Genomic DNA, 26,625 nt, shown 5'->3' on the forward strand with positions numbered 1-26,625 from the left:
CCAAAATTATTATAACTGATTATTGCAAGCAAATGAAGTCCCTTTCTCTTGATGGATTTTACCCCCCACAAACGACTCTTTATCGAGGTGTAGTTTGTGCGAAATTCTACGCCTTAATGTCTCATTGTGAATTATTCTAACCTCTTTCTCTGCCTTTAAATCAGCAAGGATGTGCTTTTTGCTGTTTTGCGACCTCCCGGAGGCCACTTGGCTTCTGTCATGCTGTCAACGCAATCAGAGTGGCATATCTGTGCTAACAGCAACCGGGGGCATCTGGATAGAGTAAAGCCAGCCTTGTACAGTATGTCGACCGCACTGCAGCCAACGCAGAGTTCAAATGTACCAGCCGCAACATTACTGCGGACAGTTAGTGGATATATTCAACGCACTATAATGGCCTTTGTTCCCTAAATTGTTTATTTTGGATTAAGCTAGTTTGGTACCATCAAGAGCAAGGGTGTGCAAACTTTTTCCTCTGAAGGTAACACGGTAAAAATCAATCAGTCAATCAATCAATCATAGATTGTTTACATAATGTAGCTCTTTTGAAGAACTGCTACATAATGGCTTTCTGTGCAAGTTCATAAGGCAAATAACTGAGGGTTTTTTTGTTTGTTTGTTTGTTTTTTTAGGTTTCAAGGATTTCTGTGTAAGGTGATAAAGCAAATAGCTAAGGATTTATTTATTTATGTATTTATTTTGGATTTCAAGGATTCCTGTGTAGGGTGATAAAGTAAGTAGCTGAGTATTATTATTATTATTATTATTATTATTATTATTATTATGGATTTCAAGGCTTTCTGTACAAGGTGATAATGCCAATAGTTGAAGATTTTATTTTTTTTTAGATTTCGTCTTTCTGTGTATGGTTATAAAGCAAACAGCTGAGGATTATTATTATTATTATTATTATTATTATTATTATTATTACGGATTTCAAGGCTTTCTGTGCAAGATGATAATGCCAATAGCTGAAGATTTTTTTTATTTTTTTTTAAGATTTCAACAATTTCTGTGTAAGGTGATAAAGCAAATAGCTGATGATTTTATTTATGTATGTACTTATTTATTTATTTATTTTGGATTTCAAGGATTTCTCTGTGAGGTGATAAAGCAATTAGCTGAGGATTATTATTATTATTATTATTATTATTATTATTATTATAGATTTCAAGACTTTCTGTGTCAGGTGATAAAGCAAGCAGCTAAGGATTATTATTATTATTATTATTATTATTATCATTATTATTATTATTATTATTACGGATTTCAAGGCTTTCTGTGTAAGGTAATAAAGCAAACAGCTGATGATTTTATTTATTTATTTATTTATTAGATTTTGGGGTGATCCTGTATACCACTTGAATAGATCCGCCATTCCACTGAGCAGCTGAATCGCATCGTCACATTCGGAATCAAAACAAGAGCATTCTGTAGTAAGCTAACCGTACTTGACGACTGTTCACGTCAGATATTCACAAATCGGACCTTGACAAAAAACAGAAAGCGGCGGATGAATGGGCATAAAATGATACGAAGCGACTGATGAGCATTAGACGGCTGGCGTAGATTGAAAACAAGTTTGAAAAAATCTTCCCAGAAATGAGAATGTGATCATTCCCGTGGTAGCTTTCAGGCAATCTCTTCAGTGTGAGAACCGAAATTGTTAGCTTTGGCTTTACATCGCAGACTATTTATTTGTTCTGTGCGAGTTTGGAATTTGAGTGTAGGCCTGTTTTGCTGATTGTCTGGCAGGAGATTGCTTATCAAAACACAAGTTATCACACTCAAACGCGCACCCTTTCTCGCTAACAACGTTGACACATTTTCAACTAATGTCAACAGTCTCCTTAACGACCGTTTAATCCACGCGTTTGGAGTCAAATCAGCACAGCCGTCATTACACTCTCATCAACGCAACGCGAGCGTGTCTGCGCTCAGGCAGCGAAGCATCATGGGGGATCAGCACTTGTTTCTGTGGCTCTGCTGTGTTTACCGGCAAGGCTTGATTGCGGCGCTCCGTATTCGCTTCCTGTGTTGATCCCCTTTTGCCGTGGCAGCTTTTTTTTTTTTCTATCTTGATGCCACGACGAGGGCGTGGTGGGGGGGCGGCTGGGAGATTCCAGTTCTGCTCCGCTTCGACCCAAACACCATTCAGCAAAGGTTCATATAAGGAGCCACCGTATCCTGCTAAAACAAACAGCGCTGACGAGGTCGAAACAAATGCTTTTGTTTCGCAGATATATTTAGATTGGCGCTGCCTTCACGCAAATGGCATCTCTCATAGAGGAGGAAAAGGACCACCGTGAGCATGTTGGCATCAGCTGAAACCCGAAGGGCTTTTTCGTCATTGCGCAAATATGAATAAATATATTGCATATGTGCAATGGAAACAACACTTTCCCCAATAATATCAGATGATTTTTGACTAAAAGTTACAAGCGAAATGAACGGTCCACCCTCCCGTCACGGATTGTCTGAGTCAGTCCTTCAAGCCCTGCAGGCCACGACTCCTCTGAGAGCAGCGTGGTCCAGAAGACAGGAAACAGCTTGAGAGAAGTCCAGCAGTCAAGGCCACGGGAGGGGGAGGGGGAAAACGGGGATTTCCTCATACGATGGCCCAGACTTTTATCAAAAAGTGTGCCGTCTTATTTGGCGCAACGTATGAACGTGATCGCTGCTGTGTGACTTGAACGCATCCCATTTGTCGGGAGGCGATAAGACCAAAGCAAATGCCAGTAATGTTTGCTAACATTATGGGTTTGTTTAAAAGTTGTTTGTAGCACTGTGGTTCACATCGCATATATCTGGCCTGAGCTCAAATAAGGGACAATGCTCCATTCAATAATGATCTGGGATTGACTCGTGATACAACCTGCTACCCTGTGACCCTGAACAAAATAAATACTGTACATAGATAATGAATAGTTGCCTCTTCTTTGCATAGTGTATTTCCCCTTATAGTAGCCGAGGGTGTTTAGTTACGTAACTGCGACTCCCAGGCATTTATTTGAGACAACTTTATTTGTACAAATGCTTGCTTAAGCATAGAGATCGCTGTTGTTAATCATTTTATGTAAAATACATTTGGTGGTTTTGCATTCAAATGTGAATACAATTCTTAACTGGCTCACTTTAGCCGTATACACAAACTGTATATGACATACTCATGTGCAGTCAAGACAAGTGATCAGGCAATCTTACACTTATTCTAGCTAGCAGGTTTGGCCAAGCTGATGAGTATTTTGTCATTGAAAATAATGCAAAAGCATAGAAAATGGACAAAAAAAACATTAAATAATATACCCGCGTCACCTGGTTCATTAACCACGGTAAAGATAAGAACACATTTCCAACTGTACTGTGGTAGCGAGATAAGCTAACATTGAGCATTTCTTCTACCTTGTTTTATATGCCATGTGTCACCATGCTGCCTCACATAGGTCACTCTAGGTACTACAAAAGATATTTGCTATGGTGGGAATTTGCAGTTAGGGGGCACTTTACACAGGAGAAGCAAATAACCATAAAGGCTGTCAATAAAATCTTTAAAAAAAAAAAAGATCACAGTAGTTATAATTGTGGTCATTTCAGTCTTTAAGAAAGTGCCACCTGACAGATTAATCAACAAACAGCGAGGGGCGCTTCGTGCATTTCTAGCTGGTAAAGACGTTTGTGCTTCTCCCCCCTTCGACAAGAACGAAGACGAAATTTTCACCCATGGCTGTGATTCGTTAAAAGAAACATGTAGAATGACACATCGTCCAATCAGCTCGAATTATTGTTCAGAATGTCCCGCCTTTTCCCGACCAAATTACTGTGGAGAGGTGCCAGATGGATATTGCGAAGCATATCCATCTGGTTATTGCCAGATTAGAAACTTTGGGTTGTTTGTACAAAAATAACAAAAAAACAAAAACCTGTTTCGTACAAAACAACCCAGAAAATCTGATCAAATTTGTGGTGGGTCATTCCAATCCTTGCCCAAAATTAGGTTATTTTTGATCCAGCAGTCTTAAGAATGAAGAATAAAGAATAAATGTTCAAATGATTCTTGTTACGCCACCAAGTTTGCAGGAAGTAGGGATGTTCGATACCACTTTTTTTTCAGACCGATACTCAGACCCTCAGTACTCACCGATACCGATACCAACTGCCGATACCAGTAGTACATTTTGACAAATAAAAAAAATCACTAAAAGATATTTTTAAACAAATGTATTTCCTTTAATTTTGACAAAAAAAGACAGCACAGTCACTCTTCAATAGTCTTAACGCTCAAAATAAAACACACAAATGCTCTTTTAGTTTAAGATTCACAATTTTGAAGTACTTCCAAACCGGTGAAGTTTTGGTGAAAAACTGCTGCAAGCTAGCGCCACCTACAGGCAAGGAGGACTCACTTAACGTCTTCCCCCTCTGCCATCGGTCGCTTGTACTCGTCTGCGTTACGAGTACTCGAGTACTTGAAAAAAGGCTGGTATCGGCCCGATACCGATACCTGGTATCGGTACTCGCACATCCCTAGCAGGAAGGATGTGATTCTAAAAAAGTCGTGCCTGCACTTATAGTCAATGTAGTAAATTTCTTAACTATATCAGGCCATGACAGGAAAAAAGAAAAAAAAGAAGCCATAAGTCACTTCTTCGTGCAATTTTTATTTACCGTAACTTTCATGTGCAATTCATTTTCAATTATTATTATTATTTTTTCAATTTCTGATATTTAAATATAGTACAGTTAAAACTGTCATCATGGTGGAACTTGGCGAACCCAATATTTTTGAGGTGGTACTTAGTGCAAAAAGTTTAAGAACCACTGCACCCTTTTGTAAATATATACCCATGCTGCCCACTTTGTAGCCCACCGCCCCCGTCCAGAAAATCGTCATCTCAGCATTATCACCACCTTTGAGTGAGTCTGAAGCATTCGGCGTTGCTTTATATGGGGACTATTGCTGCTTGCTGTGTCTTTAAAGTGGTGCGGATCGTGGAAGGGAGCCGCTCCTAAAGAGAGGAGAAGGAGGGCAATTGGCAAGGGAGGGGGGGGTCTTTTGCGCGCTGTCTGCCTGCCTCGCGTCCACGCGAAGGCACGCTCAAGACGCACACACAGTGGCGGTTTTGATCGAAATTCACGCAGATTCTCGTCAGCATTGGAAAGACACCAAGAGAGAGGGAGAGGGAGAGAGAGAGAGAGAGAGAGAGAGAAGAAAGAGAGAGAGAGTAGGGATACTGTCCACATGGATGTGCAGGCGGACGCTGCAATAATAATCTGGATTAATTTCACAGCCGGTGCGCGGAATTTGTGGACATAATGGGGAATACGACACCCAAACCGTTAATAGGTGAGACTTGTGATGATTATGGCGTTATTGGAGAGTGTGTGTGTGAATGCGTGAGCGTGTGGTTTCGGTGCCATTTCCTCCGATTGAGCTTTTTTGGAAGCGAGTTGCATGCGCATCACGGGGGAGCGTTTCTTGACTCCAATGGAGCTTCCCTCCAGCTACTGTATCTTTCTCTGACTGGAATCTTTTCCATCATCTGTTGCACGTAAATGCCGAACAAGTAATACTATTTTAGTGTTCCTGAAGTGATGTGTGCAACTGAGGGTCACCTGCTCACGGCGGTGGTGGTTTTAACATCACATTGACCACTTTGAAGATGGACTTTTGTGGTTTAACTACTGTTTTATGCTATTGTTTAATAAATAAACAATATAAAAAGCATAAGTGAAGACTCGAAATGGACCTTAGGTGTAAATGTGATTTGTCGTTGATTCAATTGTGACCTGTGATTGGCTGGTGACCACAATGTATCCCTCCTCTCACCCGAAGTCAGCAGCCATCTTGCCCATGACCCTAAATTTAATTAAATTTGTTACATTTAATTACTATCACGAGACACAATTATTTATTAACTCTTTGACTGCCAAAAACGTTTAAAAACGATTAGTAATATCACGATGTATGCCGCCATAAATGTTAAATGATGTCAACTATGTTTTTTGTTGTTGTAGTTTTGTTTTTTAATCAATGGGCAGTTCACCGTCTAAGTGCAGCACGCGCTACCTTGTCAATGAGTTGTGGAATCAAACACACTATGGCCAGCAGATGGCAGCATTGTATCTCTTTTAATTGCACTCATTGCGCATGAAATTACATGAAACATGATGAAATTGAACGTTTTCAAGGATGATGTAAATGATCAAAGCCTTTGTCATATTAAAGTTTTTTTTTTTTGATAACGTGTGGCAGTAAAAGAGTTAATCAATAATTGATGATTTAAAAAAAATCTTACCAGCTGTGTAAAATTTATTTGTTCATCAATTAAGCCATGTCTTGCCTGCAAACTCAGGTCAATTAGTGAGGACCAGAGTTCAAAGCAAACATGGTGCATCAGCATTGAGATGTTATGCTGCACGCACATGGAATAAACTGCCAACAGAACTGGCTAGGCTCATGTGTAAATACTTTTAAATCTATATTAAAAAAAAAACAACAACAAAAAAACCCTACACATTATGGCTAATGTTTTGTCACCTGATTTTACCACGTGTGCATCAATAATACTTAATACTTAAAGTCACAACTATTGTTAAGCATGAGCTCATAAGATTCTGTTCACAATCCAGATAATAGTTACATGTTGGTCATAATAATAGCGCAGTTAAATTTGTCTTTGGCCTGCTACAAAACAAAGACAAATTCAACAGAGACAATAAGATTTCTCTTCTTGGTTGTAATGCTCATTACTGCCACCTTCTGCTTGGGAGAACTCTGTGTATGAAACACAATGTAACTTACCGGTAATTAATGACAAAGTATTTTTGTATACCACTTGTCATTAGCGGGAGACGCTAGATGACTTCAGGCAAAAGGAGGGGTACAGCGTGGACTGTTCGCAAGCATATATAGACAAACAACCATCCACACATTCATTCACACCTATTGGCTATTTGGAATCTTCAATTAACCGAAAGCCTGCCAAACATCAAACATGTTTACTGTAATAGAATCACTTCCTTGAACAATGTTGTCCTGTCTAAAAGAACATTACTTGATAATCAGTTCCTGATGCTTTGATTTACTGCCTGTCCCACTCCCACGCCCCCATTCAGGCTCGATACAATGTGGTTACTGCTACCAGCACCCTGCTGACGCGTGGGTTTGGACTCAATTAGTCACTGTTCACTGCTTGCATGACACACACACTATCTGTATTTATGTAAATGTTGTCTGACTGTCCCATTACAGAATCTCAGCAGTCACTTTAATTAATGAAAAGTTTCCAAATGACGCTATCGGTGTTTTTTAACAAAGACGCAATAAATAAGTCCATGAAATTCTCTCATTCATTCCATTAAAGCTCATGGCTCTTGTAAATGACTGTATGCTGATCAGAGTGTAGCCTGGAGGGGAAACAGAATAAAGGCCCTGCTTATGTTGACAATGGCATATTATTTAAGTACATCATTCATATTACGTCAAAGTGTCTTGTGCTCGTTGTGACATATGGTTACAGTGATTCCCAGTTCATATCTAAGTGCATCATTTGCAGCGATGCTATCTTGTGGATTTTCAAGCCAGCAATTTTTATGGGTTTTTAACAGTATACAGACAAGAGAGTGAAGTGCTGCAACATGCTGGGAATTTCTAAGCTCTACTGGAAAACATGCAGAGTGATAGAAGAAGAAGAACGCAAAGATGAATAACATTGAAGATGACACTGCTACAAAATAACCAAAGCAGGCAAACCAAGCCAAGAACTGTTCTGAACTTCAACTCATTTTAGTGATACGACTCACATCTCCCAATAAGTATTCAAGTTCCCGGTGATGAAAATCTCTGATGGAGGAATTCTGCAGAGAGCTACCTCGGATAACTGAGGAAACTAATTTACAGCTGGAATGCCCAAAAACGTATTTTTTTATTTTTTATTTTATTTTATTTTTATTTTTTTTTACAGCCCTCCAAAGCACAAAGAAAGGCTCCTGGTCCTGATGGTCTGACAGTAAAATTTTACACCGCTTACTGGTACATTTTAGCTCATGACTTGTTAGATGTCTTTGGCACACTTGACCAAAAAAGGAAATAGATTAAAAATTGGAACCCTATGTAGCTCCTCTGCATGGACTACAATATCCTCTCTAAACCGTTGGCCATCTGCCTGAGGGGAGTAAGTCATCCACAGGGATCAGACAGTTTACCCAGCAGGTGGATGATGGACAAAATCTTCGAAATTTGAGATTTTTTTTTAGGTTTCCCATTCATCGACTTTTGGCATTTGACCACGTTGAACGCTGCTTCCTTTTGTCGACCATGGCTAGAGATGTCACATAGGGCTGAGTTTTGGTTGTACTTGTGAGTACTGTGGCATTGAATGTCCTGTTTGAACCCACCATCAGAGGAGTCTGGATCTCAAACCTCCTCAGTACCATGATGGATGAGCTCAACCCGACCCCACAGATGACATTTCCTGATCTCGACCTAAGCCTGACTTCAAATATCTCAAAAGTCAGACATTAACAGCGCTAAAGATGGGAAAATGACCCTGTACACTAACTGTGTGAAAACTATAAACTGAGGTAACCTGTACAACAGACATGACTGCACGTGGGCAGGCAGACTGAAGAGACGAAGCTCCCTCCAGTGAATGACTTTGAATAATCCGCATCTAAAAAAAAACAACAGACAGCTGATATAAAGTACATGATCTAATTAGTGTTAGCACCCGCCCAGCACCACTGATTCTTCAATAAACTATATGAAGGTCATCATTTATCAATAGCTTTAAAAGGAAGCCACAATGGCATGTTCAAATCTAAATCTAATGTAACCCTATTTGAAAATGGGTTGAGCATTGCAAATGTATTATTTACACTTGGCCTTCTGAAATTCCAGCAATAAATTGAGAATTGCTTGAAGCTCCTCAATGGAAAGAGAGGACGGTCGTTTGAGGGGAAGATTTTCCAAACAGTGTGACATTATTATTAAATGAACATGAAATGCTTCTTGCATTTTATCAGGAGAATAGTCTCATGCCCTTGCATTGCCCTTTCTGATGCCAGTGTTAGTGTTCTAGTAAAGTTAATAGAATATCAAAAAAAAAACTGCTAATGTTGCTCATAAAGACTGGTAATTTTCAGATTTGTACCAAAATTTGAGCGCCTTGTGCTTGACACGTCACAGCTGCATGAAAATTGTAATCTGTTAACTAATTAAGTAGCTAATCAATTAACAAATGGCACTCCAAACAGCTACAACTCTTGAAACATTCATTGTTGCTTTAACTGAAGTCATCACTGTATGTCATGGCAATATATAAAAAAATATAGCTAACTACTCTACTTATTTCAATCATTATCTGTAGCAAAGCCAAAATTATGAACTGTATTATGAATGATGAAGTATGAGACATTTTTTGATTTAATGCCTTTGCAGTAATTCATATATTTTTCTTCTGCATAGAAGCTACTTTGTTTAAAACAGCTGACTTTATTGCCCATATGATATTTTACAGCTCAATTTGATTTGATACGAGATAAAGGGACCCAAATCATTCTTGTTTGATTTCCGACCCTTGTTAAATTCAATATAATGTGATGTCTTAGGGCACTGCATTGTATGACAACACGATTAAAGATAAAAACCTTTAAATAGTGGGAGTCTTTCCTGGACTATGAGGAGACAATAAAAGGGCTATTGAGTTTGTTTATGCTGCTGGCCAAGGATGTTGTCAAGTCTTTGCACATAAATAAGATCAACACCAGCACGTGACGACGTGACTTTCTCTTGATGTGATCTTCTTTTGTCTCGTGCGATGTGACCTTTCCACGTGGTAGATCTGGAAACACTATTTTGCTACAAGTAAAATTTGGAGTTGGCAGTATTTTCTCTTCTCCAAGACCTTCAATTTTTATTAGTATTTCACTGTGTTTGGCAGATTTAGTTCATTTAAACTTAACATCAAGGATAACAGTAGTAAATGATTACTGTAAAGTCCCGTGAATAATGACATTTTATGGCAATTGGGATGTCATTTAGACTTCAACTTTCTGTGGGGTGAGTAAATCATTTGAACCTTCACATTTCCATTATGACTATGCAAAATGGTACATATCAAAACAAGTAAAGTATAATTAAATATGAATAAATAAATAAATAAATAAATAAAAATAAATAAATAAAAATGTATATCATGGCAAAAATAATTTTTTTTTTAGCAACTATTTATATATAAAAAACAACAACAAAAAAACTATTTTTTGGTAAATGTGTTATCAGTCATCGGTCAGTAAAATTCACATTTGAATGCTGTTTTCATATGGAATCTGTGCGATTTCCTCACTTCAATGCAGAACCTTAACTAGTGCCACAATAATAACTTAAAAAAAAAAAAAAAAAAAAAAGTTTAGTATTTGTACTTCTGCTTATGTATGGAAATATGCGGTATTCATTCTGCGGTCATGTATAACTGCAGTGTTTGGTACAGCAAGTTCTTTTGAATGTTTTGAGTTGCATGCTCAAAGAAGTTGTCGAGAGGTGCATCGTGTCAGTGTGGGAAAGGAAGTGTCGAAGACTGTGTGGGCTCCTTTCACACTTGGCCTTTTCCTAACCAGGGCGACGTGGCACATAGTGCCGTGAGAGATCATCTGGGGTGTCGTGGGAAATTCCAGTTCCACTTGACCCGACTTCTGGGGTTAAATGAAAAACCCAAAAAGTTGGGTAAATTTGGGGTCATTGGTCCCTTTTTGACTCATAATTGGGTTATTTTTGACAGTGCAGTTATTGGGTGCTAATTATCTTGCTTCTTTTTCCAGCAGTTGCTCTTTCCAACTTTAATGGCTTGACCTTGTTAGAGTCACACAACACAAACTTGCTGCTGGCATGTGTTGACATTAAATTGTATTTTTTTTAAACAGATAAATGAACCCTTTTTTCCCGGTTTTACTTTAAATTTGCAGACGCGACTCTGCAAACCCGCCCGGTAGCAAGCAGGCAGTACTACACCTTGCCCAACCATGGCACCGGACTTGAGAGAAGGTCGGCACATCCAGTTAGCATCAGTATGGAGTCGCCCCGCTTCCACCCCCACGCCAAAGGCAAGAACATCAGGCTGGACGGACAGCTTCGCCGCGCCACTCGCAAGAACAGCTTCTGCAATGGAATCACCTTCAGTCACAGACCCGTCCACCTTTACGAGAAGGTCAGTTTGCTTCCATTGCCAAAAAAAGTTCATATTTAAACAGTTAAAATAAATAGACCTTTTCACCATTACTTCACATGTACTTCCTGGTGTCAATAGCTCTGATGGCACCACTAGCAAACAGGCCCTTGGTAAATGTAATGTAACATTTTTTTCCTCACTACCTGTTAGAGTTGTGTATGTATCCATTTGGTGTTGGTTTTTGCTGTTTTTCAATATGAAATAGATGAATATTGTGCCTGTGTCACACACGAGTTGGCTAGTAGAGCTAATGTAAACAAGCTAGCTACAAGCATCACCTATATGGTCACATATGGCAGCAATGCTGGCTGTGTTGTTAGATTTGAGAGTGCACACTTTAAGATGGATCATTATTTAAAGGTATTAGAGGGGATTCTGCGGCGAACGAGTAGCACAATGCTATTTGTGGCTTCTCAATAGTGCACATGCGTAAAAACACCCCCTAGCTTTTTACGCAGGAAAAGTAGCGTCAATAACAAACCATTGAGCTGCATTGACGTTGGTCGTTGTACGTTACTTGTTTAACAAGCTTCATAAAGTATCATTCTTACTCAAATAGTAATCTGAAGTTACCTGCCCAGCAGAAACTTAGCGAACAAAGCATCTGTCTCCCCTCTGCTGCTTTAGCGCTCACCATCGCTGAAAAGACTCTCCCAAAATGACTTTTGTTTGGCTTCGCTCTTTCAGTCCTTGTCCTCGTCTCCATTCAGCAACCTCGAAAACAGTCTTTCTTTTACGTTTTTTTTTATTGTTGGTTAACTTTGAACACACACGCGAGAAGCTAGCTACAGTAGGAAGAGGTCTTGGTGCAGGTAAACACTGTTACATAGAGGCCTACGCAAGCTACTCGGGGCACATACACGAGAAGTGTGATTGACGAGCCCAGAGCCAATCAATAACGAATCGTTACGAATTCGTTACTGATTGGCTAGAATCTAAAATTCCCCGCCATGTCCACAGTTTATGAATAATATATTTTTGTTAACCATAAGTAAACGTCTGTTACAGGTTGATAAAGTGATTTTTAAGTGAATCAGACAACTTAATTTGGAGTAAAATTCTCCCTAATACCTTTAAGGTGAAAGGTGTAATACAGTGGAAACTTGATTTAACGGAGAATCGGACTCAATGGAAAGAAAAGTGTGTCCAGTCCACTCAAAACACCCCTTCTGAGGTAACTGCAAGTCTGTTAGTTCTAGACCTGGCCACCATCAACAGACAGGGACAGGCCATGCATTTCCAGGTTGCTCTCTTGTCATAAACAAACCGATTTACAGTAGACTTGAGCAGGCTAAAATGTGCCAATGTGGTGGCTATGTTGGCACAGGCAACTTTCCCATCAACAGCTATGTATAAATAAACATGGTGGCCACATTAGCAGTACAGAGTCCCTTGAATTATAACGGAGCATAGACAGTAGCTTAGCATCTGCCGTAGGCATGTAACTAGCTCAAAAGAAGCATATCGTACCAACCCATTCATATCAATAGCTGTTGTTTTTACTGAAGCCAGCATTGTACACGTCTCTCGAACATGCCATTTTTGATACAGTAGATCCTATCATATCTTATCTAATCGTAACGGAGGCGAGAAAAAGAAGCGCTAAGAAACTCGTAAATGTGACCTGGCGCACTGTGCTTTTAATATTTTCTTTGAAGTACACCCCTGATTATTACTATTTCCTGATTCAGGTGCGGCTTCGTCTCACCGGCGTGCACACGGGCTGGAGCGGAGCTCTACGCTTTGGCTTCACCAGTCTCGACCCCAGCGACCTGATCATATCCGACATCCCCAAGTACGCTTGTCCAGATTTGGTGACGCGGCCCGGCTACTGGGCCAAGGCGTTGCCTGAGAGACTTGCCCTGAAGGACAGCGTGCTGGCGTTCTGGGCGGATCGCCACGGGAGGGTGTTCTACAGCATCAACGACGGCGAGCCAATCCTCTTCCACTGCGGCCTCAGCATCGGCTGCCCGCTCTGGGCCATCATAGATATCTACGGCATCACTCAAGAGGTCACGCTGCTTGGTAAGTTGCCTCAATAAACTTTCTCAACCTCAGCCAAATACACTTAGCAGCATTCATAACACTATTAAAATGATGCACTATACAAATGCGGTATCATAAATCCGACCTTATGAGGACAATAGTACTCAGATTGGATTGCTCCAATGGCTTAAATGTAAGTCAACATGCAAAGCTCTCGAACACTAACGAGATTCGTTAGTATTTTTAACACTAGATCTCCCAGAGCCGTCATTTTGACTGTTTTGAAAATTGGATTTGTTGTTACTCTGTTTACATAGATCAACAATGGCCCAGGTCTTTTGACTTTTCCTCTCTCTGTATATATATCATTACTGCAGTGCCATTTTATTGTATTAAAAGTGGAAAAATATTTAGGAGCAATTACTACTTTACCTCCACACCTGTCAATTTGACTGCTCTATTCATTTCAATGTAAAACTTTCACATTGGGCTTCTGTCATAGGCGCCGCTGGGCTTCTGTAGCAACTACTATTCAACGCAGAGGCTTTGGATACAAGATAGATTACCATGTTGAATAAAAAAACAAAAACAAAAAAACACTATACTAGAGAGGAAACTACACATCTTCTGCAAGCCGTCAAAATGACTGCTCTGGGATATCTAGTTGTTTTAGAATTCTAGTACCGGTAGTGCTAGTGATAATTATTGTGATTAATTTTTAGCATAATACAGTAAATAAAAGTATGTATATCCTGTATTAAAGTTATAAAAGCTTTTTACTATGATGATTTTACCATGACAAATTGTATGGAAAAATGATTTTTTTATTTTTTTTTTAGAACAATGCAAATTTATCAATCTTTCGTCTTGCGCCCTCCCTCCTCCGACTCCGTACCTAAATGCTCATCCCTCATGACGTGTTCGCCTCCGATAGCATCAGAGGTGTATTGACAAAGCACCACCAGTTTGAAAAGTATGTGAAGTTTAACACCCCCGAGACTCAGTTTCCACATCCGTCTGAGTTGAAGGCAAATGTCACCGTCACGCTGACGCCAGATCTAATTATCTTGATAGGGAAGCCGCAATGGCTGTGTGAACGTGCATGTCCTGCTTTGGCAGATGAATCGGGACTTTGGTCTTACACCGCTGATGAACCACCATGGTCTGCAACGTCTTCGTTTTCAACCTTTTTACTGCTTATCTGTGATCACTTCAAGGAGACTGTTGACAATTGTTTATTCATTTGAATCTGAACAACTTTACATACATACATAGGCCTATTTTGATTGGACTCACTTGGACAACTTAAAAGGTCAACTTGAAAGCCATGTCGACTGCTAAACCTCAGGAACATATTTACATACTGTCAATAAATACAGAGCTAATTTAAGCAGCTTCCAGAGAAGGCAGAGAGCAGCTGTGCGGCCCAGTTCCAATGTCAACTTTGGACTGGATATATAGGTAGCGGCATCACGAAGCAAACAAACAACCAATAGGAGATACCCAGCCTCCATTTTGCTGAACCTCTGACTCCTAATGACTCTTTCAACAGAGCTTGGCCATTTCGTTGCCGCGCTTTGTTGGGCCCCTTTGTGTTTCCTTTTATTTCCATCAGCGCCTGCCCTGTAGTTCCCTCCCTTACTGTGTTTATATTCAGTCTGACAGGAGCTATAGCCATGTTTGGTCAAGGCGGCAGATCCCAGGAGCTTTGGTGAGGGGCCAGTGTGCTCATCTGCTATACACCATCACTAGAAATAGTCATAAAGGAATGGACCCTAAGTCAAATAAGACACGACTAGTGCCAGATTAGTTTACAGCGCTTGTGTTACGAAACCTTTACAATGCGGCAGTGTAGTGACTTGATCATAAGGAAGGGAAGTCATGGGGACGGTAATAAAAAGCCCATTAGTCTTGCGGTGTTATTTGTGTTAAATTGGGGGGGGGGGGTAAAAATCCCCTGCTAATTATGTAACCTGCATTACAAAAAAAAAAAGGGGGAAAGTCAACATTTTGAAGTCATACAAAAGCAACATTGTAGAGGAAAGTATGTATCTAAAATAGAAATAGACCGAAATGTTTTCTTTTTCAGGGACGATATCGATGCCGATTATTAGTAGTCACTACTCAAGGAGGCCAATCACCGAGCTGATATTAATTTTTAGTAAAAAGAGGGGGAAAAAAATATTGGCGTCAACATTTGTTTTAAATACAAATACCAATCTTGACTTGGTAATGTCTTAAGGCATATTTCTTGAACATTTTGTCAGATTTTTCGAAATGTGAGTTTCCTCCTACATTCCAAAAACATACATGGTAAACCTACCATGTCTGTCGATGTGACTATTTGTCTATTTGTGCCCTGCGATTGATTGACGACTAGATCAGGGTGTACCCTGCCGCTCCACCAATGACAGCTAGGATAGACTCCAGCATTCCCGCGACCCTAGTGAATTCGAGCCGTTCAGAAAATTGATGGATGGATGAACACGTTAACACCTTGAAGCCATGAAACTTCGGCAAAAGGTGTTCAGAGACACAACATGAGATGAGGCTAAGGATATGCACTGGATTGATTCAAGGCAGGCCTAGATACACCAATCCGACGTCGGACAGCGTTGGGCCGACGGCATCCGCCATTTGATCAGTGTATAAATTACTGTTGTAAAGTCGGATTGAGTTGGAATACGTCGGGGGGCGTTTCCAGAATATTCGTCATGTTGAATCAGCGTCGAGCATCGGGGCATTTGATCACTATGATTGGGTGTTAGCTAGCGAATCAGCGCACGGGGCAAGATGAGGAAGTGACGAATGCGGGTAAACAGTACTGATGGAAATCCTGGACAATTTGTATTTATTTTTTTGCTCATTTTGCGCATTGTCACCCTGCTGTGCATTTGAATGTACAATGTTTGTCTGGACAGAAGATCGGGAAGATGACTTGGCCTTTTTGGTTCAAGAGAGACCGGCATTTATGATATTACTGTTAAAAGGTTTGCTGACAAAGGTATGAAAGCCAAACTATGGCATGACACGGACATGCGACTGGATATAGAAGGTAGGATTTACTTTTATATACGATACTGTGCAAAAAGCCGGACGGTTTCATTCACGTGGGACATCGTGAGAGAAAAAGTAACCGGTATGCATTGTTTATGTTTTTATATCCCGACTCCGTAAAGAGGTTTCCGGTTGCCTTTAGGGATAATGACTACCACCGCAGATGGTGTGGAGGGTAATTACTTCTCGCGCATGCGCTGAAGGTACGTAATAGTCAGGGTCCATGCGGTGTGTATTGAAGTCATTTTTTTACGCGACGTGCCGACGTCTGGGTCGACGCCACACGAGGAAGGCGTCGGTCACTTTTGGCCGACGGTATATTGGTGTATGTAGGCCTTAAGACCTCAGTGGGACGAATAATGTTAAAAACAAAGTCGACTCAACAACAACCTCAAGAGGCCTCAGTGACACACTCAGATCACATTTTTAGCCTAAGAGCAAGTGAGTTTACAACAAAGATACCCCTTATACCATCAAATCATGCTCTTCTTCTCGCCCTACAGAAAGCACGTTTGCTGAGAGCGTTGGATCGAGCTGCCTCAGCGCGGCCCGCCTGAGTGCCTATCTGCCCCAGAGCAGCCATGACTCGGCCAATTACAACAACAATCAACTGGAGAACAACCAGGCCGCCGCTGCCAAGATGGCCAACATCCAGCTCAATACTTACACTCAACTAATCCCTTGCTGCTCGGCCAACTCGTCCTCCACCACGCCAGCCTCATCTGCCTCCACAGGATTCTCCAGGGTGGTCCGCAGCATTCCCTCCCCACTGGACGGCGACTTGCACTTTCACCCCATCCGCGGCTCTGACATAATACTGTCGGCAGACCGCTCAGCCGCCTGTATCCACTTTCTGGACAGCAGTCGGACTCTCGTGTTCAGCGATCGGCCGCTGCACCCGGGAGAGACTTTATACGTAGAGGTTGGCCACTTGGGTCTGCCTTACTTCGGGGCGCTCTTGTTTGGGTTGACGTCCTGTGACCCGGCGAGTTTACACGCCGGGGACCTGCCGGCCGACCCCGAGGTTCTGCTGGACCGTAAGGAGTACTGGGTGGTGCACCGCGGCTTTCCCATGCCGTGCGCCGGGGACGTACTCAGCTTTAGCCTGTTGCCCAGCGGGGAGGTCCACCACGGGGTGAACGGAGTGGGACGTGGCAGGCTGCTTTGCGTGGACTCATCTCAGGTGCTGTGGGCGTTCTTCGCCCTGCATGGGGCTGTCAACAGACTAAGGATACTTGGTAAGCAGGAAATGTGATCTCTTTGAGCCACGAAATTCGTAGTCAAACAGTGATTTCAAAAAAAATTGCCGTGGCATGACGATCTGTCATGGCACAATTGGACTGAAAAGATTTACAGTATCGACTACATCTTTCATCTCCCTTTGTTCATTTATCGACTGCATTCCAGTGGCAGGCAAAATCTTAACGTGTGCTAAGGTTAAGAAACACAAATAGAACACACACAACGAAGTAGAATATAACTAAATAGAGTGTAGACCTCTGACAAGGTTGAACTGTACATTAAGTGAAAATTCGTGAAGTGCTTTATTTTTGTTTTTCTGCCCTTCTGTTTTCAAAAAGGCCTTTTCCTGGTCCACACAGGATGACGCAAGACAGAACCATTTATGATTCTCTTGCAGGGCAACGGTTCCATTGTGACACAAATGGGCAAAGTGAACACATTATTAAGAGGAGGCTATTTCCTGGTACATGGAGAATGGCCTTAGATTACGGGACTGATCCATTTTTAACTCTGGGGCGCGGGAAACAGTTCCAGCGTGACTCAAACAGCAAAAATGAGAAAATAAATACCCCAAGGACGATAAAGTCATGGAGCACTATAGAGTATTTGTGTTTGTTTGTCCATCCATTTGACATAATTGATGGGACTATATCATTTACGATTTTGTGGTTAGGGAAAACAATTCCTTCTTGGTTCAGATAGTAAAATGGGAATATTCACTGAGGGTGACTTAAAACACAAGATCAAGGAGGTTTCTACAATCAGCAGCATGCAAAATTAGCATCAATAACAAGCATTTTCAAGATGAAAAACAAACATCAGCAAATTATAACATATGTATTCAGAGTGTTGTTTGATACTAATCTCAGCTACGATTTGACATATGTCTAGCCCAGATGCAGTACAGTGGACCACAGGATTAGCTAGAATTAGCTAGAATTGACAACTGCAAGTCTATCAACAAGTAGCACGGCACCCTGCAAAGTCCACATAAAGAGCTTTTAAGACCGGATAAAGAGTCTTTAAAGATTGGGAATGAGTTTGCCGCCAGGTCATGTAATGCTCCATGATCCACAGATAGCAAGTTGGACACACACTATGGTTGTTGTTGTTGGAGCAAAACGCCAAACAGCCACGAGGACAGGCAAGTGTCCTGTTTTGGGGGGAAAAGACTCAGGGGATTACCGGGAGAATGACAAGGCAGGAAAGTCTGAGGAAGACAGGATCGTCAACGGAAAATCAATCCACAGAAAACCGATGGAGTCTTGCATGGCTGGGTAGTCAACAATCAGTGATTGCGCACTGGTGAACCATGGAGCTGAACTGTGACATAACCTTCCAATGTGGAGTTTCTCAATGTCCCAGATCCTAGAAACATGCATGATTCGTTGATTGAAGACTCTAAATATGTGTAAATGGATTATGCCTAGGCCAGGGTGTGCTCCAACTTTCACCCATAGTAATCTGGGGTAAACTCCAGCTAACCTGCGCCTAAGTCTGAGCATGGTGTCTCAATCCACAGCATGAGAAAGTGTGTCCAAACTTTTGACTGTATTCAAAACAACACCTTTTCCTCATATTACGTTCCATTCCCACAACTCCCCTAAAACTCCCATCATCTGGGAACCACCTTTTTAGATCCAACCATTAGCATCAAAGGAAAAGAAAAAGCCTCCCAGTGAAACTCTGAGACATAATAATCAATATGAGCAACTGTAGCAGTTCAAGGCTGAGCGCGCATCTACGCATACCTCTTCATTAGTGTCTTTATCTTTGTGGCCCAGGAACGTTGCAGCCAAGTCCTCCTTCCACATCTCCCGGCACCTCCCAGAGCAGCAGTCCAGACGACAGCGATTCAGATCTGGCCTTCAGCGTCAACAGATCCTCCTCTGCGTCTGAATCCTCTCTGGGTGAGAATAACATAGAACAACACACCTACCGTATATTGTCTATTGCTTGTAGTGATTTTTAACATCTTATCCGATTTTAAAATGTGAGAAACTCAACATATGACAAGGAAAAAATTTGACATCTGTGTGTACTGGTCTTATCTTGGGTGGTTTACTCCAGAAAACCAAAACAGTACACCTATCTACATAAAAGTGTCTCCTGAAAAGGGTTAGTTTCACCCTCCTAATCAGATGTCTGTAGTGCCAAGACTGACCTGTGAGAGGCAGCACTGTGCCACAGGACATCCAAACAGTTTGAAAATACAAAGAAGAAGAAATAGTTGCAGTATAGGTCTAAAAAGATGAAACTAAGGCTAGGCTAACTATTAACTTAGCTACTACATTGTGATTACAAACTTTTTGTCATTTTTATTGCGGTGAATGACTTGCACTGTAGAAATTTGTATCTGGGAACATTTCCAGCTTTACGTAACTTTGTAATTAATTGGCTATCGTTCAGTTTCACATAATAACTACAGAGTCTGAGTGTTGAGCATGCACATAACGATTTGTGATTGTAAATATTGAACAGGTATAACATTTATGATTGCCGGTTTGGACCGTTTACTGGCAGATTTGGGAGAAAAAAATCAGTCTCAACACACACCACACGGCCACACCACAGGATAATTGGTCAGGCTCATCTTTCAGCAACAAATGACACTCAGTCTTTTGCTGAATTTGATTGGACGAGAAGAAAATGTTCAAATTTGGCCTGGTTTTCAATATGGATGTACCCTGCTTAATCAGGTCAAGTGAAGGTTTTGTCTTTGAGACTTCAGTGTGACTCAGATCGAAACCCCTCCAAAATGGAAAAAGAATGTTTCCATCTGCTCTTCTTTACCACTATAACAGCAATAAAAATAACAGGGTTACTAATACCATTACTGTTTTCCAGTCACAATTAATCTAATTAATTACCAATTCAAATACAACCATGCTAGAGATGACAGACACAAAAGTCATGATGACTGATGCAGCGTTGGAAAGAGCAACACGAGATTAGATGCAACAATGGCAAGTTCTGAATGGCCTGTCGAGTTAAAACTTGCATTTTCAGGACGGAAATACAAGACAGTACCATTTCAACGTCACTGATGTAAAAGTGTAAAGTATCTCCCAAAGAAAAGTACTCTTCCCTCTGTTGTGAGTCATCTCATGAAACAGTTCTCATGGTCGCATGACATTACGTGTATCTGTGTATGAATTGTCTAGAAGCTGCATGACATTTTTTTTATTTCACACAACATAGTAGTCATGGTTCCAACTCCAAACAATGTGCTTCAAATCCAAGGTTTTGCAATAATTACTTTCCCTGGTAACTAATTACATCATGAAGTAATGAGTAAATAATTAGATTTTTATTTTTTTTTTGGGGGGGGGGTTAACTAGTAACTTAAACAAATAATTTTTTGATAGTAATTTTTTGGTTTATAGTAACTAGTCAGGTCAAGTCATCTTTATTTATATGGCGCTTTCAAACAGCCTTAGCTGTAACTAACACTACTTATACTATTACTTTTTTAATTAAAGTAACTAGGAACTTGAACTAATTACTTTTTTAAAGTATTTTTTGTGTTAAAGCAACTAGTAACGAGCACTAATTACTTTGTAAATTAAAATAACTAGTAATGTAAAGTAATTAATTATTAAAAATAATTTTGGGGGTTATAGTAACTAGTAACTAACACTAATCACTTTTTAAAATTAAAGTAACAAGAAAATTTAACAAATTACTTTTTAAAGTAATTTTGGGGGTTAAAGTAAGCAGTAACTAACACTAATTACTTTTTAAAATTAAAGTAACTAGTAACTTAAACTAATTCATTTTTTAAAGTAATTTTCAGGTTAAAGTAACTACTAACTAACACTAATTCCTTTTTTAAATTAGAGTAACTAGTAATAAACTAATTAATTTTTAAAGTATTTTTTGGGGTTAAAGTAACTAGTAACACTAATTACTTTTTTAATTAAAGCAACTACTAATTAATTTACGTTTTGGGGTTTTAGTAACTAGTAACTAACACTATTTACTTTTTTTGTTTGTTTGTTTTAATTAAAGTAACTAGTTACTTAAGCTAATTATTTCTTAAAGTAATTTTGTGGGTTAAAGTAACCAGTAAGTCTAATTACTTTTTTTTTAATTATTATTATTAAAGTAACTAGTAATTTAAACTAATTACTTTTTAATTTTTTGGGGAGGTTAAAGTAACTAGTAACTAACACTAATGACTGTTTTTAAATTAACTTGCTCATCAGCATTCTGTAAACATTCTCTCGTTTTCCATGTAGTGACTGCTCCCAGCTCCCCTCTCAGCCCTCCCGTCTCCCCTGGCCTGGCTGGCTCGGAGTGGCCCTCTTGCGAAAAGAACGGGGAATGCACAATTTGCTTCGACCAAGAAGTGGACACGGTCATCTACACGTGCGGCCACATGTGCCTGTGCAACGACTGCGGACTGAAGCTCAGGAGGCAGATCAACGCCTGCTGCCCAATCTGCAGGAGGCCCATCAAAGATGTCATCAAAACATATCGGCCATGATGACTGTTGGCGTGGAAAACGCTCGTCTCCGTCTCTCAGGCATGGTTGGATGCCAACTGCAAGATTAGCCATAAGAGGACATCATTGTGCCTATACGGGATTTTATATGTTAATCATCTCTGGAGGCAAGAAACAAAGCTTCACTGTCTAATCTTCATCTATATTTTCTGGTAAAGAAGGATGCGATGTATTAGGCTATGTGCCACTGTTGTTTAATCGTCATCAGTACGCTTTCTCAGATGTTGCTACATGTATTCACAAAACGATAAGTGTTAAGGTTATTGTTGCAAATCTTTTTACGCTTCAGCTGGAAAACGTGGATAAGACTTTTAGTGCCTTAGATTATTATTTTGTCTCATTCTGTGTTCAAGTGATTAACTGACAATCCAGGCCATATTTTTTTTAATGTACAATAATGTTTGATGATGGAGAAAGAAAGAATTTAAGCAATTAAAAGCACCCTGGAACGTGTAAGCAGTATGTGACGGGTTAATGAAGTCGTTGTTTGGAGAGCTTGTTGGAAATTAAGTCGGGTTTTGCACATTGAGAGAAAATAAAAGTGATTTTAAAAAAAAGTTAGTATTTTTTTGTTGTTTCAAAACAAGACACTCTTCTACCACTATAAAAATTTGATTTTTGTTTTAATTTTTTTTATTCACACAATTACGCTGAGTTTATTTATGATCTTTTATTATTATTATTATTATTATTATTATTATTATTTTTAAATGTAACAAAATAGAAGATGAGCATTTCCAGCTCTGTTATCCTCTCCTGTTTGCTGTTCTCGCCAACATTATTTTCATATAAGACTTTACCCCCCTCTTGTGGTCGTGTGTGGCACCATCAGATTCAAGCGACCAGTCTGGCAAGATACATTTCTGCGTTTTATATATTGTACTCAAATTCATTCTCACATTTAGGAAAACGAAACAACACTTTTTGGGAAAATCTTTAAAAAATTATTGGGGAATGGATTTAGGACACAAAACGTGCAAAAACGTAAGATTACTCATTTCTAAGGGAGGGCAACTCATTTTGTACATCAAAAATGCACAGTTATTGATTATATATGCATTTTTATGCACAAGACACACTAGCTTGAAAGCGTCTTTCATTTAATTTCAAACAGAGGACATTGGTGCTGTCTCTAACCATTTGAAATGATTCTTAGAAAAAAAATATTAAACATTCTAATCTTCAACCTTAGAATTATGAGGCAGAAATGCTAATCGATGTACACAGAAGAACAACAACAAAAAAATATATATTAAATTGGAGCTAATATACATGATCTTTTAAATATCCAAAAATAAAAGCAGGGGTTATTTTGACTCAGACTGATCTAAGTCAAATGTTGATGAAAATGAGAACAGGTCTCTTTCTGGTAACTTGATGTGTTGACTTGAGCACCGCCAACAAACTTTCCACTGATGTGTTTATAATATTCATAACGCACCATGCAGTCAAACGTTTTTCAAGTGTGATACAATAATTTCTTTTATCTGTCATTCTTCTTCTTTCCAGAGACACAACATAAATAAATTGGTGTTGTGTGTGGGTGTTGCTCAATCAAAGGTGTTTTACTTTTTTTTTTTTTTTTGTCTGTGCAAAAAGCAGTGTGCAGCGATGCATGCTGTGTCGGGAAAACAGCAGCTTGCAGACTGATTAATAATTGTCAGGGATGACTCTGACTGTGAATTAAAGATGAAGCAAGAGTTGGATGAAGACTACAAATGGAAGAATGCACTTTTGCGTGACTCCATTTATGAGCAATTCAGCCGCAAGCAGGTAAGAAAAAAAATGGTTTTGTTATGGTCACGCTCATGCTGAACACTGCTGGAATAACATTTTTTCTTTTTAAACCTGTGTGTGTGTTATTTTTTTTTTCTTGCATATTTAGAATGTACAATATATAAAATAGCATGTGAGTCTGGTGATTTAGGTCACAAACATATTTTTTTAAATCACCTGCTCTGCACTCTTATGATTGAAATCCTGCTTCTCCGACAAACAAGGACGTCAACAACTGCAAATAACCCACGAGCACCTCTTCCGAGGTTTTCCCCAAGGGGTGCTACTAGATATCCTACTTTTCATCATCTTTACTTTCCCTTCCATGGACTTAAGTAGGTGCTGCATTTCTACAAAAAAATCACCATCGTCAACCTGTCCACTATCACCTACTGAAATAACAGCTTGGTTACAAAAAAAAAAAAAAAAGTTCCTGTAACTCGACTGAGAAAGAATTATGAAACTTTGTTTACTTCGATGTGAGTCTCTTCAGACCAAAACAATTTTTTCCACTTAAAACTATTTATTGTATTTTCCTTCATTCACAAGTTCAGCAAATTAGTCCCTTTATAATTGGCGATTTTTTTTCAATATTTATATGTATGTATTATTATTTTTTTTTTAACACCATTTTTTTGTGGAAACTGCATATTAGAGGTTTACAACATTTTTTTTTAGATTTACTAAAAAAATAAATAAATAATAAAATAATAATCATAATAATAAATAATAAGAATGCACGATAATGTTATTTTCAACCAATACGAAGCTGAATTTTATTGATATGAACCACAACCACAACAGATGGACCAACGTGGCATGTCTATAATTATTGCTGGATTTCTTTATTATCTGGTTTATCTGTTTGACATCAAATTGGTCGATAATTATCGGACACCGATATTATTGTGCATCCCTAATAATAATAATAATAATAATAATAATAATAATAATAATAATAATAATAATAGTAATAATAATTCAATTGTGTGTGTCAATTATTTGATGGCCCGGTGCCTAAAGTTGTCGTATCACCATTGACCACTAGATGGCACTCGCCTAATAATTTTGTTTTTGCAGATTTTAAATGACATTTGTGTGGTGGTGGGGGGGGGTGTAGAAAATGAGTTTTTGAACTTAATTTTGGCTTGTGCTTCAGCAGTTTTGTGCCATCCTTGAATGGTAATGCACATGAGCCAGCATACTGGATCAAATCCTGAACCTAATGCACTGGGAATATAAATAACCCAGCATTGGCTGAGGCCTTCTTGGACCCAGTGTTGGGTTATCTATCATTTTGCCCATTTGGGGGTACTTTTTAAGTTTTGCATATAGGATTGAAGGGCTAGGGTACCATAACAATCGGAAATCATTCACTTCTAGACTTGTGCTTCAATGTGATCCGTGTCAATTCATGCTTAATGCTTTTTTTACGGATTATGCATTGTTTGCTTGTTTGCCCATCCATGTTTATGACTGCACATTTTTCAAATCAAGGAGGATGTTTGGAAGTTTCAAAAGAAATTACTATGACCTCAATAACCGCATTGTGAGGCTAAATTCTTGTTTAAGATCCATGAAATCCTGGTGCGCCTTTCAACAGTAGTGCCTTATGAGTCGATTGGTGGGAGATAAAACAGATATGGCGCTTTCTTTGTCTTCAGGCTTTTCAAAATAAAGAGGTCTTTATTAGAGCTAGCACGCACTCTAGTCTGTCTCCTTTTTTCCTGGGACAAAATTTTGGAGGCTGTTTTTCCAGTGAAAGACAAGTTTCCCATGCTCAAATTAACATGTTCACTCTTCTTATCAATCCCACTAGCTTAAGTGCATTTGGTTATCTGCTACGTCTTGTGTGCCAATTAATACCAAGGGCTACTCATTTGATACAAATAACATATTTGCTCAAATTATCTTTATATACTCATGTGGTCACCAAGGGCTACCTCGTAAAATTGTGGAAGCTGCAATTGAGGTTATTATAGTACTATAATAAATGAAATATGAAAAGTTATAAAAATTGGACAGGAAATTTGTTTAGGCTACGATACAGCAGAGACCCTTATGTATTAGGTGCTGCAGTTTTTGTTAGCAATAGTGTGCAAATGGATTCATCTGAGCTATTAAATATTTTTATTGTTTTTATTTATTCATTGTTATGAAATGAAAAAAAAAGCAAAGAGAAAGAAGAATATGTATGGCACCCTGGATGGCTGAACTATAACGTGTAGTTGGAAGAAATCTTTTGCCCTTGGAAGCTGCGATGATTGAAAAGCTTTCAACATAATAGCTAAGTGCTGTCACCCCTCCAAAAACTAAAACTAAACAGATATATTTTGTTCTTAATAAACACATCACTGAACTTCCTTAATGGACCAGAAATGGTAAGCGTTTCATTATTGGTGTTTCTGTTTTAGGACTGGAATTAAATGGAGTGTTTTGGCGACAAATTATTTTGACGTTAATGACATCATTTAGGCCTACTTTCATTATTATTTTGATTTGTAGAATAAACAAACATTCAGAATGCTCTTTGAATTAATTTGGTGTTTCGATGTCTTCTGCTCTATTTAAGGAGACGCAATCAGAGAATCCTGGTAACTTCATGACCTAGAAAAGGTATTCTCAGTGTTTGCTGAGGTATGTGAAAGAATCACTGGCCCCTATCCTGCATGTTTTAGGTGCTTCCTTCCTCTGACACACCTGATTCAAATGATCAGGATCGTTATCAAGCTATTAGATAACTTGCTGATGAGTTGATCTTTTAGATAAGTTGTGTTGGAGGAGAACAACATCGAAAACATGTAGGATAAAGGCCCTGGAGGACCGGAGTTG

General features: G+C 39.3%; 2 protein-coding genes across 2 annotated transcripts in view; one reads left to right on the top strand and one right to left on the bottom strand.

Moving 5' to 3' along the window:
* ergic1 (endoplasmic reticulum-golgi intermediate compartment 1) overlaps positions 1–26,625 on the bottom strand; it is a 105,130-nt gene that overhangs the window by 55,247 nt on the left and 23,258 nt on the right. Inside the window, exons 3-4 of the mRNA XM_077531824.1 lie at positions 19,262–19,416; positions 11,009–11,155 (exon numbers count right to left, since the gene is read on the bottom strand). The gene's annotated coding sequence lies outside the window, so the exon portion shown is untranslated. The remainder of the gene's footprint in view (positions 1–11,008; positions 11,156–19,261; positions 19,417–26,625) is intronic.
* On the top strand, positions 5,062–22,563 carry neurl1b (neuralized E3 ubiquitin protein ligase 1B). Its single transcript, XM_077531817.1, has 6 exons — positions 5,062–5,344; positions 10,963–11,204; positions 12,917–13,250; positions 16,772–17,506; positions 19,295–19,420; positions 21,752–22,563. Exons 1-6 carry the CDS (start codon positions 5,314–5,316, stop codon positions 21,997–21,999), a joined length of 1,716 nt encoding a protein of 571 aa, XP_077387943.1. The 5' UTR covers positions 5,062–5,313; the 3' UTR covers positions 22,000–22,563.

The sequence above is a fragment of the Festucalex cinctus genome, chromosome 9 (assembly GCF_051991245.1).
Source record: "Festucalex cinctus isolate MCC-2025b chromosome 9, RoL_Fcin_1.0, whole genome shotgun sequence".
Taxonomy (NCBI): Eukaryota; Metazoa; Chordata; class Actinopteri; order Syngnathiformes; family Syngnathidae; genus Festucalex; species Festucalex cinctus.